The sequence below is a fragment of the Macaca mulatta genome, chromosome 4 (genome assembly GCF_049350105.2).
Source record: "Macaca mulatta isolate MMU2019108-1 chromosome 4, T2T-MMU8v2.0, whole genome shotgun sequence".
In the NCBI taxonomy this organism is placed as follows: Eukaryota; Metazoa; Chordata; class Mammalia; order Primates; family Cercopithecidae; genus Macaca; species Macaca mulatta.
In genome coordinates this window covers 4,904,046-4,925,068 of record NC_133409.1, presented here as the reverse complement: position 1 = coordinate 4,925,068, position 21,023 = coordinate 4,904,046, and the positions used below count along the sequence as shown (strand labels likewise).

At 48.0% G+C, this 21,023-nt stretch overlaps 1 protein-coding gene across 1 annotated transcript; it reads left to right on the top strand.

The window, feature by feature from the left end:
* The first annotated feature begins 1,089 nt into the window (after positions 1–1,089).
* On the top strand, positions 1,090–16,826 carry LOC100423845 (uncharacterized). Its single transcript, XM_078001026.1, is given in 15 exon segments — positions 1,090–1,120; positions 1,466–1,858; positions 4,099–4,207; positions 4,282–4,428; positions 4,523–4,598; positions 5,119–5,268; positions 6,298–6,448; positions 6,451–6,512; positions 7,198–7,202; positions 9,712–9,804; positions 10,043–10,167; positions 10,542–10,609; positions 11,127–11,285; positions 11,775–11,886; positions 13,392–16,826. Coding segments are annotated over 15 exon segments (1,851 nt in total). The 3' UTR covers positions 13,562–16,826.
* Positions 16,827–21,023: the final 4,197 nt, after the last annotated feature.

Sequence of the window (21,023 nt, the reverse complement as noted above, 5' to 3'; positions counted from 1 at the left end):
GTCCTGAAGAACAGCTCCTCTACCATTGGGCCAGTCTTTACACAGCTCCCCACAGGTGAGGAAGCACAGGAGGGGAGGCACAGGTGAGGAGGCACAGGTGACGAGATGTAGGTGAGGTGGCACAGGTGAGGAGGTGCAGGTGAGGAGGCACAGGTGAGGAAGTACAAGTGAGGAGGTGCAGGTGAGGAGGCACAGGTGAGGAGGTGCAGGTGAGGAGGTGCGGGTGAGGAGGCACAGGTGAGGAAGTGCAGGTGAGGAGGTGCAGATGAGGAGGTGCAGGTGAAGAGGTGTGGGTGAGGAGGTGTGGGTGAGGAGGTGCAGGTGAGGAAGCACAGGTGAGGAGGCAGGGTGAGGAAGCACAGGTGAGGAGATGCAGGTGAGGTGGCACAGGTGAGGAGGTGCAGGTGAGAAAGTACAGGTGAGGAGGCACAGGTGAGGAGGTGCACGTGAGGAGATGCAGATGAGGTGGCACAGGTGAGGAGGTGCAGGTAAGGAGGTGCAGGTGAGGAGGTGCAGGTGAGGAGGTGCAGATGAGGAAGTACAGGTGAGGAGGTGCAGGTGAGGAGGCACAGGTGAGGAGGCACAGGTGAGGAGGTGCAGGTGAGGAGGTGCAGATGAGGAAGTACAGGTGAGGAGGTGCAGGTGAGGAGGTGCAGATGAGGAAGTACAGGTGAGGAGGTGCAGGTGAGGAGGCACAGGTGAGGAGGCACAGGTGAGGAGGCGCAGGTGAGGAGGCACAGGTGAGGAGGCACAGGTGAGGAGGCGCAGGTGAGGAAGCACAGGTGAGGAGGCGCAGGTGATGAAGCACAGGTGCAGAAACACAGGTGAGGAGGCACCCACTGCTTCCTCCTGGGCTTTGGTTGACCACCTTCCTTTGGAAATATCCCTTCTCTCTCTCTGATTCTACAGAAAGCTGCCTCAGCTCAAGACCTGGAAAGGTGTCCCCTCTTGTGTGAAATATTCTGCTCAGCACCATGCTATTAATATCTAGATGCTAATTGTCCTACTGCAGTCTCTTTGTCTCTCTTACTATGCCCTGACTTCTCAGGCACCCGGGACCACATCTCATACTCGTCTTTAAGCCTTGCAATGGCCTGCACAGTGCTGGGCACTGGAGATTGTCGGTTAGTTTACAGTTAATGAATTAGAATATAACAAGTAACAGAATAGAAACATGTTGCATTGAGCTTTTACCTTCACTGATGACTCAAAAGTCCCATGATTTTGTAGTATTTCGAGACTAATATTATGAGCATTATTTTCATTTTTCTGGCAACTATTTTAGTTATGTCTAACAGAGCTCTGACTGGATAAGTATCAGGTCACAGAATATTTACCATGGGTTCATATGATGGAGTAAACCTGTGTCTTTCATGGGGGCTTTTAGCTAAAGTAGTAATTAGAGGTATCTGTAAGATGAACTCCTTAGCTAATTGTTAAGCTGTACCTGACGTCTCCCGTGAAGACAAGCAGTTAGATCCTGACGTCTCTCATAGTGACGAGCAGTCAGATCCTGACGTCTCCCGTGAAGACAAGCAGTTAGATCCTGACGTCTCCCATGGTGACGAGCAGTCAGATCCTGACGTCTCCCGTGATGACGAGCAGTCAGATCCTGAAGTCTCCCGTGGTGATGAGCAGTCAGATCCTGACATCTCCCATGGTGATGAGCAGTCAGATCCTGATGTCTGCCATGGTGACGAGCAGTCAGATCCTGAGGTATCCCGTGGTGACGAGCAGTCAGATCCTGACATCTCCTGTGATGACGAGCAGTCAGATCCTGAGGTCTCCCATGGTGACGAGCAGTCAGATCCTGATGTCTCCCATGGTGATGAGCAGTCAGATCCTGAAATCCATGACGGTGACTTGTGAAAGTCTAATGGATATTCTGCAATGATGTGTCATGAGCCTCTGTCATTTCACCTCACTATCATGCCACAAATTACTACTCACAGCTGAGAGTTTAGACCTAGAAGAGGCAATAAAATTGAGTTCAAATACTGTATTAAGGGACTTGTCCAAAATTACATAATTCTTTTGTGTAAAGGCCAAATTATACAAATCCTTAGATTCTGAGGTCAGAGTTTCTTTTCCTATAACATGTTTCTTCAAACATGGCTGTATCCACATTTCATATCGAGCAGATCCAGGAAAAATCATGAATAATCAGATAGCATGAGATGGACACAAGGTCATGAGCAATAAAGGGTTTGGATAGAGCTATTAGGAAGAGCATGAGGCCCACGAGCAGTAGGAACATTGTTCTATGTATTTATTGGCCTTGTAACTATGGTTTAGAAGTGGTGGGGATCCACAGAGGTATACCTACAGAAAGATTTAAAAGAAGTAAAACTCCCAGCCTCAATGTGGTATCATCCCACCCTCAGCACCACTGTCTCAATCTTGGCCTTCATACACATATCAAGAAACTTTCCACTTCTTGTAATACAAGAACTTTCAGATATTAAAAGCCTTCTCGGGATTCTCTCTCCTCTGTGGCCTCTTCAGCACTGGTATTGGAAGCCATGAGTTGATGTTATCTGGCTGCGTGGCTTATCTAGAAATGTCTCCTGACCCCAGTCCCTTTAGGTCTAAGTTAGCTTCTTCCCCTGTCCGCACTCATTCTCAGCTGGTCACTGACTATGTGATATCCTTTCTAATCACTTGGGTCCTACTACAAAACAAAATAACACAACATAGAGTAAATACATTATCGGGATGGCTAACAATTATTGGACATTCTTCTCTGTTCATTACCTTGAAGAGCATAATGTGCTCTCCCAATTCGTTTTAAACAAAAAACTTTAGAATGTAATTATTGTAAGTACTCACTAATGTGGATTAAGTAGTTTCTGTATGTTGCCTTATCACCTTGTTTAAAGGGGCAATGTCTTTTCTTATTCTCAATTTTTACAAAATATTGTACAGAGAACATGCTTAAAGAGTGTGTAATCCCAGCACTTTAAGAGGCTGAGGTAGGTGGATCGCGTGAGTCCAGAAGTTCAAGACCAGCCAGTGCAGCACCTGAGAGGAGCACAGAAACTAACACAACCCTCACACACCTCAGGACACACACACAACACCTCACACACCTCAGGACACACACAAAACCCTCACACACCTCAGGACACAGACACACACACACACAACTCCTCACACACCTTAGGACTCACACAACCCCTCACACACCTCAGAGACCCACACACAACCACTCACACAGCTCAGGACACACACACAACACCTCACACACCTCAGGACACACACACAACCCTCACACACCTCAGGACACAGACACACACACACACACAACTCCTCACACACCTTAGGACTCACACAACCCCTCACACACCTCAGAGACCCACACACAACCACTCACACAGCTCAGGACACACATACGACCTCTCACACACCTCAGGACACACACACACACCCTCACATACCTCAGGACCCACGCTCCCACGGTTAGAATGACGCTCAGGGACAAAAGTGCCTCTGTTTCCTCTTTGTGGTAGTTTCTTCATTCATTCACGATGTCGGTGTTTACTGCCTATTGCATATGAGTCGCTTGCAGAACTATCCAGGTGACACACAGCATAAGCAGGCTCAGGGGAGCCCCAGGCGTGTTTTCCACAGGCAGCACGTGGATGAGAAGGACGGCCAGGGCTTAACAGGAACATGGACTCTCACTTGCTCCTCATTCTCTTCTCTATCACAAAAATCACATGACAATTCAGATGGAGATGCATTTTGTGAAATGATGAAAATTTGAATCCTGTCTCCTATTTAAACTCACATATAGTATTTTCCCTTCATAAAATTTTTTTTCTAGTAAATAATTTGACATCCAAAGAAAGTTTATATTTCTGAAGAATGTATGCTCAGAGAAATGAGCTCTTACTACACGTTGCATATTGAAGACCTGACATTAAACACATGGTTTTTGTCAATGAGAAGGAGCAGTTTGACTCTTTCCAATGTCCTTTGTGGATGGATGGACTCCACTGACGAGCTTCTTTGTTCGAATTGCAGGTTTGGGATGTTTAATTATTGTCTGAGCTGGTCCAGTGGTGATGCTGAGTGAGACGCTCATGCCCCTTTAAGACAGAAAGTCCGTTGGAACCGTCTGCTGCTCCCTGGTCTCCGGAGATGAGGCGGGAGGACTTGGGGACAGCTGTGGGGACACGGCCCAGATGATCCGGTCCCGGCAGAAGTGACTGGCGGGGATCAGGTGAGGTGAGGAGGTCTGGTGTTGGGGCTGAGGGAAGGGGTCTTCCCTGGACTAAGGGGTCACGAGTTTGGGGTCAAGGACACTGGGGTATCCCCTCGGAGGAGCCGGAAAGAAGGAGCTTTCTCAGGGCTGAGGACCCGCCCACTTCCGCAGAAACTGTCCCAGTCCCCGCGGGGAGGGAACGGCCAGGGATCTGCTTACTGGTTGGTCTTGCTCTTGACCTTCGATTCGCTTCCATCAGGAGACTCTTTTAAACAGCATTTCTGCGATCACTGTGGTTAAACTGTTCATTCTCAGGTTTGTATACAGTGAGAAGTTTATGAATAAACAGTCGGGGTTTTGTTGGGGTCACTCGCTTCCTAAAACCGAGAGGGTGAGGCAGGGGTGGGAGCGGCTTTCAGAGAGGACCCTGCGGGCTTGCAGGAAGGTTTGCGTTTTCTCTTTTGTTTTAGTTTTCTGATTGCTGTGAGCTTCCTAGAACTGGCATAAATGCTGTACCTATAAAAAGGGGTTTCCTTTCCACATCTTCACCACGAATTCACAAAAGACATCTGATGGTTCAAGACTCAGACTAAACACAGTGGAGGGTCTGCCTGTGTCCTCACACCCTGTGACCATCCTGCTCACACCCGCTCACACTCTGTGACCATTCCATTCACATCCCACTCACATCTGCTCACACCTGCTCACATCCTGCTCACACTCAGTCCCTCCATCTGTGGTGTCCTTTCACCTGGTCAGCTTCAGGCTTAGGAATGTGCACAGGACCCCAGGGGAGAAGAGCGGCTGTGGTTCCTGCTCGCCCTTAGGTTGAGGTTGGGGCCTTTAGCCCACACTGACAGGGTAGCGGGGGTCCATTCAGGCCTCACTGTAGCCCTTCACTTCCCAACCAGGATGCTGGAGGGTCAGGCCAGTTCGAGGCCGGGGAGCCTAAGGAGGGCACTCACCCGGAGGACCTGTGCCCAGGAGCTGGGGCTGCCATGGATAAGACAGCTGCAGCAGCTGAATTCCCCAGGGAGGATGGCAATGCCAGGGAGATGCTGGTGAGCTGAGCTTTGTGGGGACAGTCAGTCTCACCAGGCGGGACCCTGATTCCTGTCCCTGAGGCCTGTCATTGGAGTTTCCCTCGCTGGGCCCCTGTAGGAATGATCCACCCTGGGATGCTGATGCTGAACTTCCTCTCTGAGGGGCACGTGGCTCTCTTCCTCTCTGCAACCTTCTCTCTTGGTGGATGGGAGGCAGGGCAGGGAGTTAAAGAAAATATTAACATTCCAGCTTTGCTCCTTTAATCCAGAAGAAGGCACCAGACTTTAAAAACTTCATTAAAGACAATCAGAAGGTTGATATGCCTCACATCATCCCAGCACCACCTTCCTCACCAGACCCTGTTGGACAGTGCTTGCTCTGATGAAAGTGCCACGGGTCCCTGTGGCCAGGGCCACGCAGTGCAGGGCTGTACCTTTATCACGATCCTGCTTATTATTCAAAAAAGGAAGGAAAAAGAATACCAGCCTCTTATTGCTGTAGTAGTGTTTTAACAAAGAATCATAATTCACTAACCATCTTTATCTGGTTATAGTATGTGGACTAACTCATAATAAACACTACTTAATAAGAATAAAGTTGTGGCCAGGCTTGGTAGCTTATGCCTGTAATCCCAGCACTTTGGAAGACTGAGGTGGGTGGATTGTTTGAGCCCAGGAGTTTGAGATCAGTCTGGGCAACATGGTGAAACCCCATCTCTACTAAAAATGCAAAAGTTAGTCAAGTGTGGTGGTGCATGCCTATAGTCCCAGCTACATCAGAGGCTGAGGCAAAAGGATCACTTAAGCTCATGAAGTTGAAGCTTCAGTGAGCTGAGATCATGCCACTGCACTCCAGCCTGGGTGACAGAGTGAGACCCTGCCTCAAAAAAAAAAAAAAAAAGACTGCGATTGTCCTGTTTATCTCATCGGGTATCTTTTTGTCTAGAAAGATGTTGGTCTTACATCAGAGAGGGCTTAAGTATTTTGCAGATGAATGTGCTGGTTGTGTGTCTGAGAGATTTTCTGGTGTTCTTTTCCCAATAACAGCCATTACAGCAGCAGATCACCAGACTCCACCAAGAGCTCGGGAGATAGGAGTCTCTGTGGGCTGATGTTCACAGAAAACTACAGAGTCAAATAGATGCTTTGAGGAAGCAGAACCTGGAGCTCTGAGAAGAGCTGAGAGGTCTGCAGTGGCAGAGTGGAAAGCCAGGAAGAAACCTGCAGTGTCCCGACACGCAGGGCGAGAATCACACACTCTGGTACCAAAAGTGCATTTCCGTTTTTGTGTCGTTTGCATTATGTAAAAATAGCGTCCCCGTAAAGATGTGTATTTTATCGCTGGGTGACGTGGTATCACTCACGCTCCAGGTGGTGGGGGGTTCCCTATCTTTCCATCAACTCCATTTCCCATAAGTTCCCATGATTAAAGAACTGGATACATCAGGCCTCTCAGCTGGCGCTCCAGCAGGCAGAAGCACAGCCGCCTCCAGGCTGCGTGTCTCATGTCTAGAATTCTAAGACATCTCATAATGCTTCAGGGCAACAGCAGCAGACCCTTACTGTGGACTTTACATGGGCTAGGTAGGGAGCTTTACCGTCTTACTCTCTACGACGACCCTATGAAATGGATATTATTACTAACTCCATCACAGTCATGGGCTGGAGAAAGCAGAGCTGGGATTCGAACCCAGACTGACTCCAGAGACAGCTCAGGGGCCTGGTGTCCTTCTGTTCATCCACTAGGACAGCTGTGTAGAATGCAATAGAGACCTGTTGAAATGGGAAAAGTTCCCTTGTCCTCCTCACAGGGTGTGCGATGCGGGTGTGGCTCACTTCCTCAGTGTCCCACTGCTCAAACCTCCAGGGGAGTGTAGAGACCGGCAGGCTGTGCAGCTCTGACCCCACGGCAGTGTCTGGGGTGAATGTTTACAGCTGAAGCCCCAGTGGGCGTGTGTTACAGGGCGCTCTTTCAGTTTAGCTGTCTGTAGGCGGCTTGTGTTTATCAGCTCAGTTAGACCCTCTGCCCTATCACTAGGACAGAGGGCTTTCTGTATCCTGGGTTCTTGCTTTGGTGTACTGGAAAAATAAGATCACATGTGGGCTTGGAGGATGGGTGCAAGGATTTTTACTGGGTGATGGTAGCTCTCAGCAGACGGGGGAGCCAGAATGGAGATGGAGTGGGAAGGTGGTTTTCCCATGGAGTTGGGCTGCCCAGCGGCCATGCTCTCCTCTGACTGCCCTGACCAATCTCGGTGTCATTCAGCCAGTCAATGGCTTGCTGGCATCTGCCAATGTGTTCCTTTTGAGGCCAGCCACTTGTGTCTCTGCCTGCTAGGGTCTTGGGATTTTTATAGGCATAATATGGGAGTGTGGTGGGCCAGGGTTTTTGGGCACAAAAGCAGAAATGCCTGGGTCCGTGGGCACAGGCCCGGGGGCGGAGCCCTAGCCAGGGACCTGCCCTTCTCTACCCAGGACTTTCCTGCCCCCGTCCCGTGTCACTGCCCTGCTCTCTCCCAAAGGAAGAACCAGCATTCTCATGCTGAAGTAGTCAGTGCCTCCCAGCACCTGCCTGCCTTTATAGAACACTGAGCTTTCGAGTTTGATCACATGTGGCTCAAAGACCGAGCCTAAGAGAGTGTGAATGTGGCCAGCGTTACCACTGCCTTGTCTGGGCTCTGTTTCCCGCACATGGGTCTAAACAGCTTGAATCATTAAAATTGTATGTACAGGTAACGACACATGGAACCATGTGAACACCCTCCAAATGTAAGTGAAGATGTTTCTCAGTGGGTTAAGAAAAGTACTAACATTTCCTATCTGCACTTATGGTGTGAACTTTTAAATCGGTACTTCCAGGACTTAGAATAGTTCCTATACGGCACAGTGATTACAACACACACACACACACACACTCACACACACACATACACACACACGCGCACACACACGCATGCACACACGCACCCACGCACACACGCATGCACACACGCACACGCATGCACACACGTGCACATGCACGCATGCATGCACACACGCACACCCGCACACGCACGCACATACACACACGCACACATACACACACACATACACACACACACGCACACACATACACACAGGCACCCACGGAATACATTCCAGAGGAGCTTGCTCTGTGGTCGGTTCTCCCAGCATGGCAAGAACAGCCACAAATTCCTCTACAAGAAATTACGGGAAATCTTGGAAGTTACTCCCACTCTTCGGGAGCTCTGCGAGAGCTTTTTCTCCATGGAGATGGCTTCTGTTGCCTCAGAAAGAAAGCGGGTTTAGCCTCTCAGCACAGCAAAGCACCCAGTCCTTCGGTGGAAGGAAGAGTGGAAGCCGGGCAGGCTGTTCCTCCGTCAGAGGTAGAGAGAGGGAAATTGCCACAAATACTGGCCGGGATTGTTTGCCTTCTGTGGGGAGACCCTGAAAAGACCCACAGGGACTTTTTTCGCTGCGTATACTGTATGCCAGTTCCTAAAAAATAGCATCTACTGCCCCATTTGCATCATTGTATGTTGGTCGAAATGTTACCATAACAATAACCCCAAGAGTCAATGAAGTCTCATTCTGTCTTCACACTCCCTGCAGTTTTGATCATTCTCTTATTTCGAGACTGGAGTTTGGTGAATTTCCAAATGTTTTTGATTCTGTGCATCGTACTGGCCACCATGGGGCTGTTTATGAGAAGAGGATCTATGCTCACAAGAGCAGACCTGATGTGAAGAAAGAGGACGGGACATGTGAATCCCACACTTCAAATATGCGTAGGTGTATCTGTGTAGTCGCAGTTTTAGGGACTGAGTATCTAAAAGGCTGAGGCACGAGCACCCACGGAACGCAGGCACGGCTGTGTGGGTGAGCCACTCCGGATCTGGTATTAAGGGTTCATTCATTGCAACCGTCTCCCCTTCTCACTCCCTCCTCCTCCTCAGAGGGGACAGCGGGGGATAATTAGACATTCCAGACCGAACACACCTCCTCCCACCTGAAGGATCATGCTGTTCAGGTCAGTCTGCTGGTAACAGGGAAAGTTGGGAATTTGCATTTCGAATCTTAGACAAGTTATAAAGACAACACTAGAATGAGCATCACACTTTCCTCCTCCGTTACCACATTCCCTGTTGAAGACACAGGAGCCTAAAGGACGATACGTTGGGTATTGTGTATTCTGTGGCCTTTGGGAGCCTGTGATCATTTTGAAACAGGGAACCACAATAAGAAACACAAAGCAAACATGGGCTCCGCAAAGGTTCCTTCACAAACGCTGGGTGAGGGTTTGTGTTCTTATCAACATGTTAGGGGGAAAACCCAGTCCAAGTCCCCCCACCTTGTACCCTAATATTTTCTAGGACTGTCCAGTTATTTTTGATTGTATTAAAATTTGAATTTATTTTCCCTTCGAAAATGTGAACATTTTCCCTGCATTTTGTCTTTTAGGCATGGGAATCTGCTTTTGGAAAAATTTCATCTCTGTCATTTGATGAGGAGACGATGCCCAAACACATTTGCCACAAGAGTCAGAGTGCCACTGTCCTGAGACAAAGGTCGTCATCTAACAACTTAACTCCTTCAAAGGTGACCCTTCATGCTTATCATCTATAAAGAGCAGCAGAGGTTCTGGACGCAAACACACACACCCCGTCAGCTCCTCACCACACAATCTCACCTCCCTGGGCGAGCATGGTGCTCCCTGGAGTCCCGCGTTCTTCTAAGGACCTGGGTGCGTGCCTTTCAAACAAGATCCTAACCCACAGCACTTCCGCTGTAGAGCACATTCCAAGTCCTCCCAGCGGCTTCCCTCTGAGCACACTCACAGCAGCAAATGTCTGGCTGGGGCCAAGTGGACTCAGGGCTTTGCTTCCGTGGATGCCACCCATGGAAGTGACATGCATGGTGCTCTCTCCACACGCCGTGGCCCATGTGTCTTGGGGCTCACAGCCTCCTGAGCTCCCTGCTTCTGCACTGCGGTCTTGCACCTGCTGCTTGTCAGCGTGGACCCCTCAGAATGGGGGCTGTGCTGCTTGCTTGGGAGCCACAGTGCAGGATGCTATTTTGTCTCCATCACATTTTTCCTTGTTAAAATTAGCTCCTCTTTAGAACATTCTGCTGGCCAGTGTGTCTCTTCCCGTCCCAGCTTTGTGTCACCCTCACACTTGGGAGGAAATCTCGTGAGTCCTCAGCCAACAACTGAAACTAGTTGATGTGGATGGAGAAGACAGCCCCCCAACTCCTGAAGATGATTTATCCCCTCGCATTCTTTCCCAAAGCAACTGCTGAGCAGATAATACTTTATTCCCTGAAGGAAGATCAGATGTACTCCAAGCATTTGTCACAAGTAGGAAAATAGCCTTTTCAGATCCTATGAGTACAAAACATCGAAAGTCTCAGGATGGACTGCATATGTCCAGCCTCCTGTGAGATGTGGACTCCTCTCACACTCCCTCATTGACCTGAGTTAATCACAGGTGTGCCGGGCAATGTACGAGTAAATAGATAACTGAATGGGTGGCTTATCCACGCCTCGAAACCATGAATTTTTAAACAGCAGAAAAGGTAGAACATTATTTTCATTATGCATTTTTGAATTGAGTTTCAAACACTTTATTTCACTGTTGACTTTATTCTACAATATCAGCCATACAGTTCCTGAATTCCTCAGGAGCGTGGAAGGTAAAGTGTAAAACGTAAAATGGGGAATGAGAGACACCAAGCGTGGATGCCTCATGTGTCCTTCTGTAGGAAACGGGGGTAGAATCATCTAGATTCTGTGGTAGCTGGTGTGATGTGTTGCTTAACATTTTAAAATAATATGATGGTTACTAATGCAAAAATATTCCCACATTTATTTTCAGCCAATGAGTTTAAAGACAGAAAGAATTAGCTTGGGGAAAACACCACCACAGGAAGATAGAGAGAAAGGTCCTCCCGGGAGACATCAAGACGGAAATCCGACACCCACTGGAAGGCCGACTTCCGGTGCAGAAAGACGGGGGGTGTCTGAAGACGGAAAGGTGACTTTGGAAACCTGGGTCACTCTACACTGGCCGCATGGAAAATTCAGATTCAGATAAACTTCCACTTAGGTCTATTAAGAGTACTCAATTTGGTATTCAAAATAGACCTAGTATTAACCTAATTATGTTTTAATTTATGTATTAATATAAATAAATAACATTATTTATTAACCTAAATATGTTTCTATAGATAAAACCTTGAATTTCTTCAGACATGTCTTTAATGCTAAAAAACTGAACAACTTGAATTGGGTTTGAAAAATCAATTGCTTTCTCGAGCTCTGGAGTTGGTACATTTCTGCAGAGTCTTTAAAAGAATTGACCTACCTTGTAGTGTGGAGTGCAGGGCTGTTGGGTGAGCCCTGGGTTCTTGCTGGAAACTGTGGATGGCTGAAGATGGCTTCATGCTCCCAGCCTTTGGGCACGAGGCATTGCTGGCTGCAGGGACCTTGTGACAAGGGGGGCCTCTGACTGTCGTTGCCCCAGGTTATTCACCCATCTTCCCGAAGTCCACAGAACTCCAGTGGCAGAAAATCACCAGTGCAGGCTTCCCAGGCCGCCACGCTGCAGGAGCAGACGGCAGCAGCTGGAGGAGCTGGTGAGCAGGGTTGGGGACTCCTGTTTCCATGCTTCCTGTAAAATGTGGGGCTTTCTTGTCGATACGCATGAGTAGAACATCCTACTATAGCAAGGACATGTCCTTCATGGAGCTGCCTAATTTCTGGCCACTTTTTGTCTGATTCCCTCATTGGGTCCTCACCTGGGAGTCTTGCCGACACCCCCAACTGCCACCCCACACACAGCCCACATGCTGGTCTCCAGGGCCTGTGGCTGCAGATTCCGAATCCTACTGGCTGCTTCCCCCTGAGCACACTCCTAGCAGAAGGCTGGGCCTGGGTGGCCTCAGGGGCTCTGTTCCATTTTCTCTGTTTGCCTGCGCATGGCATTGCTGCCACCCTGATGGAGTGCCCTCTCATCTGGCACCTGCCTGGCCCCTTTCCCAAGCCCCAGCTCTGTCCATGCAGCTGTGGGTGCTTTCTGCATCAGGGGTCCCAGCAGGAGGAGCCAAGAGTGCCCCTGGGAGAGTCGGGAAATAATTCCTTCCTCACGTTGCTGCCAGAAAATGACCATAGCAGCTTCACGAATCCCGCAGGAACCTATCTTGGTAAAGAAACAGAGGCCTTGTAGTGGGCAAGCCTCAGGTGTGGTCCTTATGCACAACACAGCCCAACCCCGTGGGCACCACATCCCCTGGGCTGCTGGCACCTGGACTCCTTCCCATCCTTGGCCCAGGCCTGGGTGGCCCTGCAGGGCAGAGCCCAACACTGTTTTCTTCCCAGGTCTGCTCCCTAGGCCTTCTGTCCCCCAGGCTGCTTCATGGCCTCTGCAGGGAGCTTCGTAGAGGTGAGGCTGGTGCCATCTGTCCGCTTCAGATCACCCCAGGCTCTGCGTGCCCTCACAGTACCCTCTGTGCTCCTCTGCGGGGCAGGGAAGCCCTTCCCATCGGGTCTGCACCAGCCTGGCCACCTTGTTCCTGCCGCCCCTTTCCCTTCAGGTGCCCAGAAAAGACATTAGTTTACTTGCTGGTGCCCGGCAGAACGGGAGGCCTTGTCTCCCACATACCTGCTGGCACCTCCGCAACCTCCAGGCATCATCTCAGCTGCCAGTGAGGCCACCCTGGGGAAGCCCCCGCTGATCCCTGGCTCTCCTGGAAGCCTGTGATGCTCCTTCACCACGGCCCTGTCCCTTCGTAGGTCCCATAAGCCAGTGGCGCAGGGATCCGGCTTTTCTCTCCTGTGTCTGCCTCCCGCAGTACCGGGAGAAGCTTCAGGGCCGAGGCAGTGCCTTTCCATCCATGAATCACCTGATCCATCAGAATACTCGAAAGAGAGCGAAGCCCAAGAAATACTGACTGAGTGTATTCATTAAAGAAGTAATGTTCCTTACAGGATCACCTGTTGTTGAACTGACCTGACATGTGTATAGTGATCTCATGAACAAGAGAGAACCTGTTCACCCGTTCACTTAGCAATTGCATTAGAATAATGATATTTCCACAATATATATGCACTGTCCTTCTAAATTTAACTTTTTGCATTTTAGACGGAAGCTCATCAGTCTTAGAGAGTTCTGAAGGCAGATTTCTCAGCCACGTTGAAGCTGACGAGTTGACCGGTTCTTCCCCAAACATTGAAGAGCGGCAGGTAGGTGAGCTGAGTGGCTTCTGCGAGGGTGGCTGGCCCAGCTCTCCTCAGGGAGACCTGAGAAGGTGACCTTTTCATCTTGGGGAAGTGAGATTCGGAGCGGGTGTCAAAAGACGGTTGCATCTTCCCATTTTCTCGACAAGAACAGAAAATTAAGATGATTCCAAATGTCTCTTTATTTCCTGAGGTTCAGCCTTTCAAACAGAGACTTTCTTTTAAAGCTTTAAGTTGGTTGCGTTTAGCACATAGTCAAACAAGATTAATATTTTTCATGACTTATGAGTTCCCCGTGTCAAAATTTCATTTTTTATCATTTTGATTTACAGTTTTCAGTTGACATTAATAGACTGGAAGGCAAGAATAGCAAACATACTTCTAAGCCCTAGCTAGTGGTCCACTTGTAACATGCTATATTTTACAAAAAAGTGTCTGTAAAATGAAATTATTTTCTCTATGGCAGGAAATTTGGGCTGTGAACTTACATATGATGTAAAAGTAGGCACCTGGCAGAAGCCCACATTCTGTTCTACCCTTTCCGACATCTTCAGTTGGGGGATGGGTAGGAACATCTTTCTTAGGGTTTTGTTTTGTTTGGAGATCCAGCTAATGAGTTCACCTGGAAGCCTCAGGGCTAATGATCTGCATTTAGAAAGGGCGGTAGCCACAGCAGGTGGTGTCTCTGTATTGTTTGTATCAGGTGTTGAATGGGGCAGTTGTCACTGTGGCCACCCTGGCCCCAGGGCAAACATACAAGTAGGAGATAAGCACTTTAATAAAACATACAAGTAGGAGACAAGCACTTTAGTAAAACACAAAACATAGTCCAAAGTCCTGGTGCTGATTGTCTGGGGCTCAGCTGCGCCCACCGACTTAGAGGCAGAGGCTGCAAAATGCCAGGGCGAGGTGCATTTCTCCCACCTCATACTGCAGTGTTCATGGAGACTACGGGAGACTAGGATTATGCTCTTTCTGCAGAATCTTCCTGTAAACCCACCCCCTTCCCTAGAAACAGCACAGGCCATGGACACTAAGATGAAAAAGGAGGAAATACAGGAAGAAAAACGACATCCAAATGGCAAGGCAGATGGCAGCCGGTGGTCCGGTTTCCCCGAGTCAATTTCCAGGAGCTCTGCATTCCGCTCCCTCCAGACAGGCCACGGGGCCCTGACCTGGAGGCCAGACATTTCTAGCATTGTTGACTGCCAGTTTATTTCCAGCAAATAAAGCAATACACTTTTCAGGAGGAAAATTTGTTTTAAATACTTAAAAATTCCCCAAAACTATAGCCTCAAGTATCTTCCAGCCACATTTTAGCCCTTGAGGAGAGCTCAGTTCCGGAACACGTCAGTTCCAGACACGTCAGAGTGGCGGTGGTCGGCATTGACTCAGGAAGGGGTTAGAAGAGGCACCAGCTGAGGCTGCAGCCACGGTGTTTTGTGAGCTCTGAGGAGACCCAGTCCTGCTTGGGGCAGCACATCATTGCTGCTTCTTCAGCTCGACAGGTCGTTCATCTCGCACCTCTTGTTGGTCTGTTAGAAACTGGAAGTCGGCCTCATGCTTGCTTTGCTGAGTAAACTCTGCCTCAGTGAAGGCGAATTTATGTCTTGCAAGTGCATAAAGCATTTGGACAAGTGAGCAACAGGGAATGCTACTTGCAGTAACAGTTTGAATTCACTGAAATGCTTTTGTCTTTAGTGCAGTGGTTGTAGCAGTTTGTCAGGGGAAAAGGAAACCCACATCATTTGAGTACCTGATCTTGCCGTCTCCATAGGTAGGTCCATGAGACATAAGTGATGTTCCTCCTTGGCTAAGTGCATGGAGGAATGAATCACTCAAGCTCATGAAACTGTAAAGGTGAGGACATAAAAACTAGGTAACGTGCTGTGCCCTCTGCTAGTGCCATCCTTCCCTTCTCCCCACAACCAATGGTCTCCCACCTCTGCCTGCCCCTATGTCCGTGGCTCCCCCACCCTCCCTCCCAGGTCTTCATCATGTTCCTCTTCTCGTGACTCATCTTGCCTCTACTTCTTGTGTATCTTGCACTGGATATGCCAAAGTTCTTTCCGTGTTTTGTTTCTTTTAATAATATAAACTCCAAAATAGATTGTATGATTCTTTTCATGTGGAACGTTTTAAAAATTATTTGTGCTTTATTACTTCTGATTCTTTAAACGATGCTGGAGTTTTTAGTGTTGGTTAAAAATTCACCTTCGGATACAGAACTGAACACATCCTTGCTTCATTCACCGAGTTGGTTTGAGAGTAGGTGAAGGAGTCGTCTTGGTTCAAACCCCATCAAATAGGAGGCTGCTGTCCCGGCCAGCAGGTGGCGCACACCGTCAAGGTTTGTTTGGTGGATGGTTGAAGACAGTTTAAGCAGTCAAGCATTCGCTTTTATTCCCTTTGTGTTTTCTCAGCTGAATTAACGCCTATATTTCTGAGCTATGGTTAAGAGTGACAGTGTGATATAAATAACGAAAACACATTTTGCCATTTGGAATTTTCAAATGCACTTATCTTAACTCCCCAGATCTTGAGACTATTTCTCTCAGATATTTTCTTTTGCTAATTTTCACGAGTAATATTTTCAATGCGAAGACAAAGATATTCTTTCTACATTCCTTGTCAAGCATTATGCATATGAGGTTATATAATATTTGCTGATAGTTAATGAGAATCAATATATCTTTGGGATGGGCCGTAGGAGCATACAGATCAGAAGAATGGGATGAAAAGGAAAGAAAAAGGTGCCAAGAGTAATTTTTACATAGTAATTACCACAATTCCTATGGCCCAGGATTCTAAACTCACCAAGTCACCAGCCATGGATGATCTAGACTGATGGCCACTGTGTGACACAAGCTCATAAAAGACGGATGTTTGTGGGACAGATTGTAGCACTTATTCATTACTGATAACCACACTCATGGATGGGAATTTGGACCTGATCTATTCCGTTAGTACAATCTGGGGGGAAATATCACAGCTGGTGTCAAGAATGCTATGTAGGCGATAATCATATAACAATTCTGAATAGGAGAAAAAAAAATGAAACCACAATAATCAGGCTTTACATCATTTTTCATCTTGGAGTTTTTGTGTTTCCATGAAGGTAGGACGGGCACCGAGCGAAGGTTGTGCCATCACCACCTTCCCCGACACCAGCCAGAAGGACCCGAGCATGGATAAGAAGACGACCATCATCCGGTTTTCTAACGGCAACGTGAAGAAGGTCAAACCCGATCAGAGAGTGGTGTGTACAATGGATCTTTTTTTTTTTAAAGAGTCTTTTTTTTAAAGAAATCAAAACTAACTCAGTTATTAGGAACGATTTTGCACGTCCCATACCCCTTTCCTCTGGGTGTTCAGGATGGGTTGAGGGGGAACAGGCAGAGCACAGGCTGTGGAGTCGGGCAAGCCTGTGTGTTAGCCTGGCTGTTCTGCTTCCTCGGTGCACTCAGGCGAGTAAGACCCTGTTGTCAAGACCCTCCGATGTGCGTGGTGACACAAGAGTGCACCAGCACCCCTCCTGGCTCTGAGTTCAGTCATTGTTTTCAGCTTTTCTAAACCTCTGCAAAATGTGGTGGATAATTACGAACTAACTCAACAGATGGCTATGGAAGTTAACTAACATAGTCTACTAAATAAAGTCTCTTCTGCAGAACTCTCTAGAAACACAATGGCAAACACTTAGTAAATGTGCATTGATTGTAGAACTAGCATTAGTATTGCAACAAAGTTAGAGTCAGGAGCTAATCCCTGGTACAAGCTGGAGGTGAGATCCAGGGAGATGGTTTTTACAGCCGGGAGGAGGCACTGTGCCCGGCAGCCACCTCGCAGGTGGAGCAGAAAGCATGGACTTGGGGTTCACAGGCTTGGCCGACTCGCAGCTCTGCCAGACCAGCTGTGCCAACACCAGCCAATTAATTGATCTCATCAATTTCTGCATCGAAAAAAATCAGGAAATATTCCCAGGTCTTCTTCTCAACTGGGGGCAATTATTCTCCCTGCCTTGAGGGCATTTGCAATGTCTGGAGACATATTTGGTTGTCACAACTGGGGGTGGTGTGGGTGCTACTGGCATCTAGATAGTGGGGCCTGGGGATGTTGTTAAACATCCCAATGCCCAGGAGAGCCCCCCCAACCCCACAAAGTTATCCTGCCCAAATTGTCAATAGTTCTGAGGCTGGGAAAGCCCCTTGTAGGTTATTATAAGGACCAAAGTTATGCCATGCATGTATTGCTTGGCACACAGCAAGTACTCAGCAGTTGACAGCTGCTGCTACCATGACGATCTTCACTGGTCAAAGCCCATGAGGTGTTTGTGGAAGAAAAGCCGCAGATGACAGTAGTTGGGGCCCACTTGATGCTGAGGAGCTGTGAAGACACTGTGACCCCTGGTTCCCACTACATGTCTCTGTGTGTCCAGGGGTCACAGACGGAAAACACAGACGTTGAGGAGTCTGGAGGGTTTCCAGTCAAGGTCTCCAGGGTGGTAACACTTTTGTACAGATAATCCAGGGTATAACTTGATTCTAACTGAAGAAAACCTGGGTAATTTACAAAACAGATTGTAAATAAGGTGAGATAAGGGAGGTTAGGGCAGGGCTTGTAGTGCATTGAGAATAGTCTCTTAGTACCCACACATTACCAAATTGTATTCTAAACATTTCCTTCTTTAGAATGATCAATTTCCCTGTTGTTAGCCAAGCTTTGGGTACAAATTTAGAGGCACAGGGTCCAGGAGTTCCAAGAGACTGCAGAGCGCGTCTCTGGTTTTTGTGTTACTTGCTTTAATGAGAGGTGCCTATTTGTGGCTCTGTGATTTTTATCCCAGCTGAGCTTCTCAGCCCTTCCTGAGGGTGGATGCTAGAAGCCCTGAGTGTGGACACAGGCGTGGTGTGCCCATCACGTGCTCTTCCACCAACCTGAACTAACTCGCATGCTCCCTTTTTCACAGGGAAATGCAAACAAGGAGAGCTTGGATGACCCCCTTTAGACGGTGGCCTGTGTTATACCACGGCCCAGTGGAGGAATCTGTGATACTGATCTCATAGCCTGCCCCAGCCTTTCATTGTGAGGTCTGGGTTTCTGTCACTTTAGAGTAGGAAATAGCTATTTCTTAGCCAGACGTGCAGGTGTAGAGAGTCAGAGTGTGACAATTTAAGAATTGATGAGGTGAGGATGAGTCAGTGGGAGAGAAAAGGGCCTGGCACAGGTCTTGGAAGGACATCCTCGTGTTCCAACCTTTTGCGTAGTCAGAGGTAATGGCCACTGCAGGCTAGTGAGTGTGCACCTCCCCAGGTCTCCTGAGGGCACCTCCATTCCCTTCAAACCTCTCTGGTCTCCTAAGGGAACCTCAACCCCAGCAAGGAGCCAGAGCTTGGACTTGATCATTATTGGAATGATGCAGAATTGAGCATTTGTGGCTTTCTTCTGACATTTGGACAAATTTCCCATGTGAGAAAAATGCCTTTAAAATAATGGCACAGAAATAGTTCCTTCGACTTCAGTGTGGTGGTTTTTCTAAATAAGTCACCTCTCCTATTCTCTCCTGCCTTCTCTCAGCCTTTCTTTGACGGGCAGCGATGCTCTTGCCATGATAGATGCAGACACACAGTGACCTGCCAGGGTCCCAGAGCTCGGGAGAGAGTGGATGCCTGTCCGTGGTCCCTCTGCAAAACGAACATGTACTTCCCACGGTTTTCTAGTTCTGAATCCTTAATTTTTAAATAATTCCCCCTCCCCTCTTGGATGACTGTCCTCTTCCAAAGCAGCTCTTCCCCTCTTTTTTTCCCCAGTTTATTGGAAACCAGAGGGGGTCACAATGGTGGGAAACTTCACAGTAACATGACAATTCGAGGCACAACCCGGGGACAGTTGATGACTGGAGCATTTATGTTGTTTGGAGCTGCTGGGAGACCCTTGGTCTGTGAGCTGTGGGGTTTGGGTCTTAGGGTCTTAGCTTTAATTTTGAAGATTATATTGATTTCATTTGCTCTTTTTCAAATCCACCAAAAATTTTTTCTCTTTCATTTTTAATTTTTAAAATATTCTACAAACATTTGCCTTATATCTGTTTCTGGTAGCATGATACTTGCCGTCTCAGAGCTCTGTGTGGTGCTGGCTGCCACTGGCTTGTCTCTGCTGGTACTTCCTCATGGTGTTGCATTCCCTCACCTATTTTATGTTTGTGCTGGCAGCTTGTGTTGGTGGCAGTCCTATGGGGCCCAGTCTGGGAGATACTATCCAGAAAGCTTTGTGTTTGCTTCTGCCAGGTGGCCCAGGGCACGACCAGCCTGGAATCACTTCACATTAGCTTCTTAGTTTAAGGTGTTCCAGGTACAGGTAGCAGAACTGCAATTGCTGATGGTAAATGAGGGTCACCCGGTAGTGACACATTTTTTGGAAATAGCTCAGAGATAGACAGCCACACTCCTTGTGCTCTCCATCTGCCAGCAGGGAGATATTTTCTAGTTCCCTCTTTCCTTGGGGCTCTAACCTTCAGAGAGTGTCCTCTTTAAGCATGGACGCAGTTTCAATTCCCAGACAAAGCCCTTCATCCTATCCCAGCAGAGTGACTAAGGGCCAAACCTCCTGGAGACTGCAGAGGACAACAGGGCAGCCGCAGGTCAGGTTCGGGTCTGCGTTCCAGCACCCTCTGGGATTTGTGGCCCCTTCCATGAACTTGGGTATTCATTTCCCAGGATTTTTGTGATTTGCTTGAGCATTCCTCAGGATTTGTAGTGGATGTGTGGGTGGGATGTCTGATCTGCCCACTGCAATGGCAGAATCAAGGCCTCTGTGGGTCATCTCCTCCTCTGTGACACAACAAACCTCCAGATGGGCCCTTGAAGCTGCTGAGACTTAGGCTGTCCTACGAGTTCCTGGCTCCCAACCCTTTTTCTTTTTGTCCTAATATTTCAGCCAGTGCAGCTGTGTGTCTTGTTAGAATTTTTGCCGTCATAAACTGTCATTTAGGCTCTGACTGGGTATGTAGCAGCAAAGTGGGCACTAGAGCAATTATTTTCTTGAGTGACCTCCAGCAAACATTCAACAAAAAAAAATTACACTTGCTAGTTTGCAAAGGCCATGCTGAGCGATTGATTAATATTAGTGCCAGTCTTTTGAAAAGTATTTATAGGTCTGTATTTTATTTTTGTTTAAAAGGCCTAAAACTGACTCTCAGCTGGTCCATGTAGAAGGTCTCTGATCAGTTCATTTTCCAGCAGGAATTCTAAGTTCTGTTACTATTCTTGGATATATTTGTCATACGTTCAACAGTTTTGCCTATGGCTGACATTTCCAGAACAGAGTGAAGCAGAAGTGCCATTGTTTCCACTCCTTCCATTTTACAGGTGCAATTGTGTGTGACGTGCATGGTTCTTATACATTCAGTCAAGAGTCGTGCATTGATATGGACCAGGCAGTGAGTGAATTCATTTGCTCTCAGCTGTGGACACAAAGAAGAGCCCCCGTTTCTCCAGGGTGTTCCATTAATACACAACAGGAAAACAATCTTTTACAATTT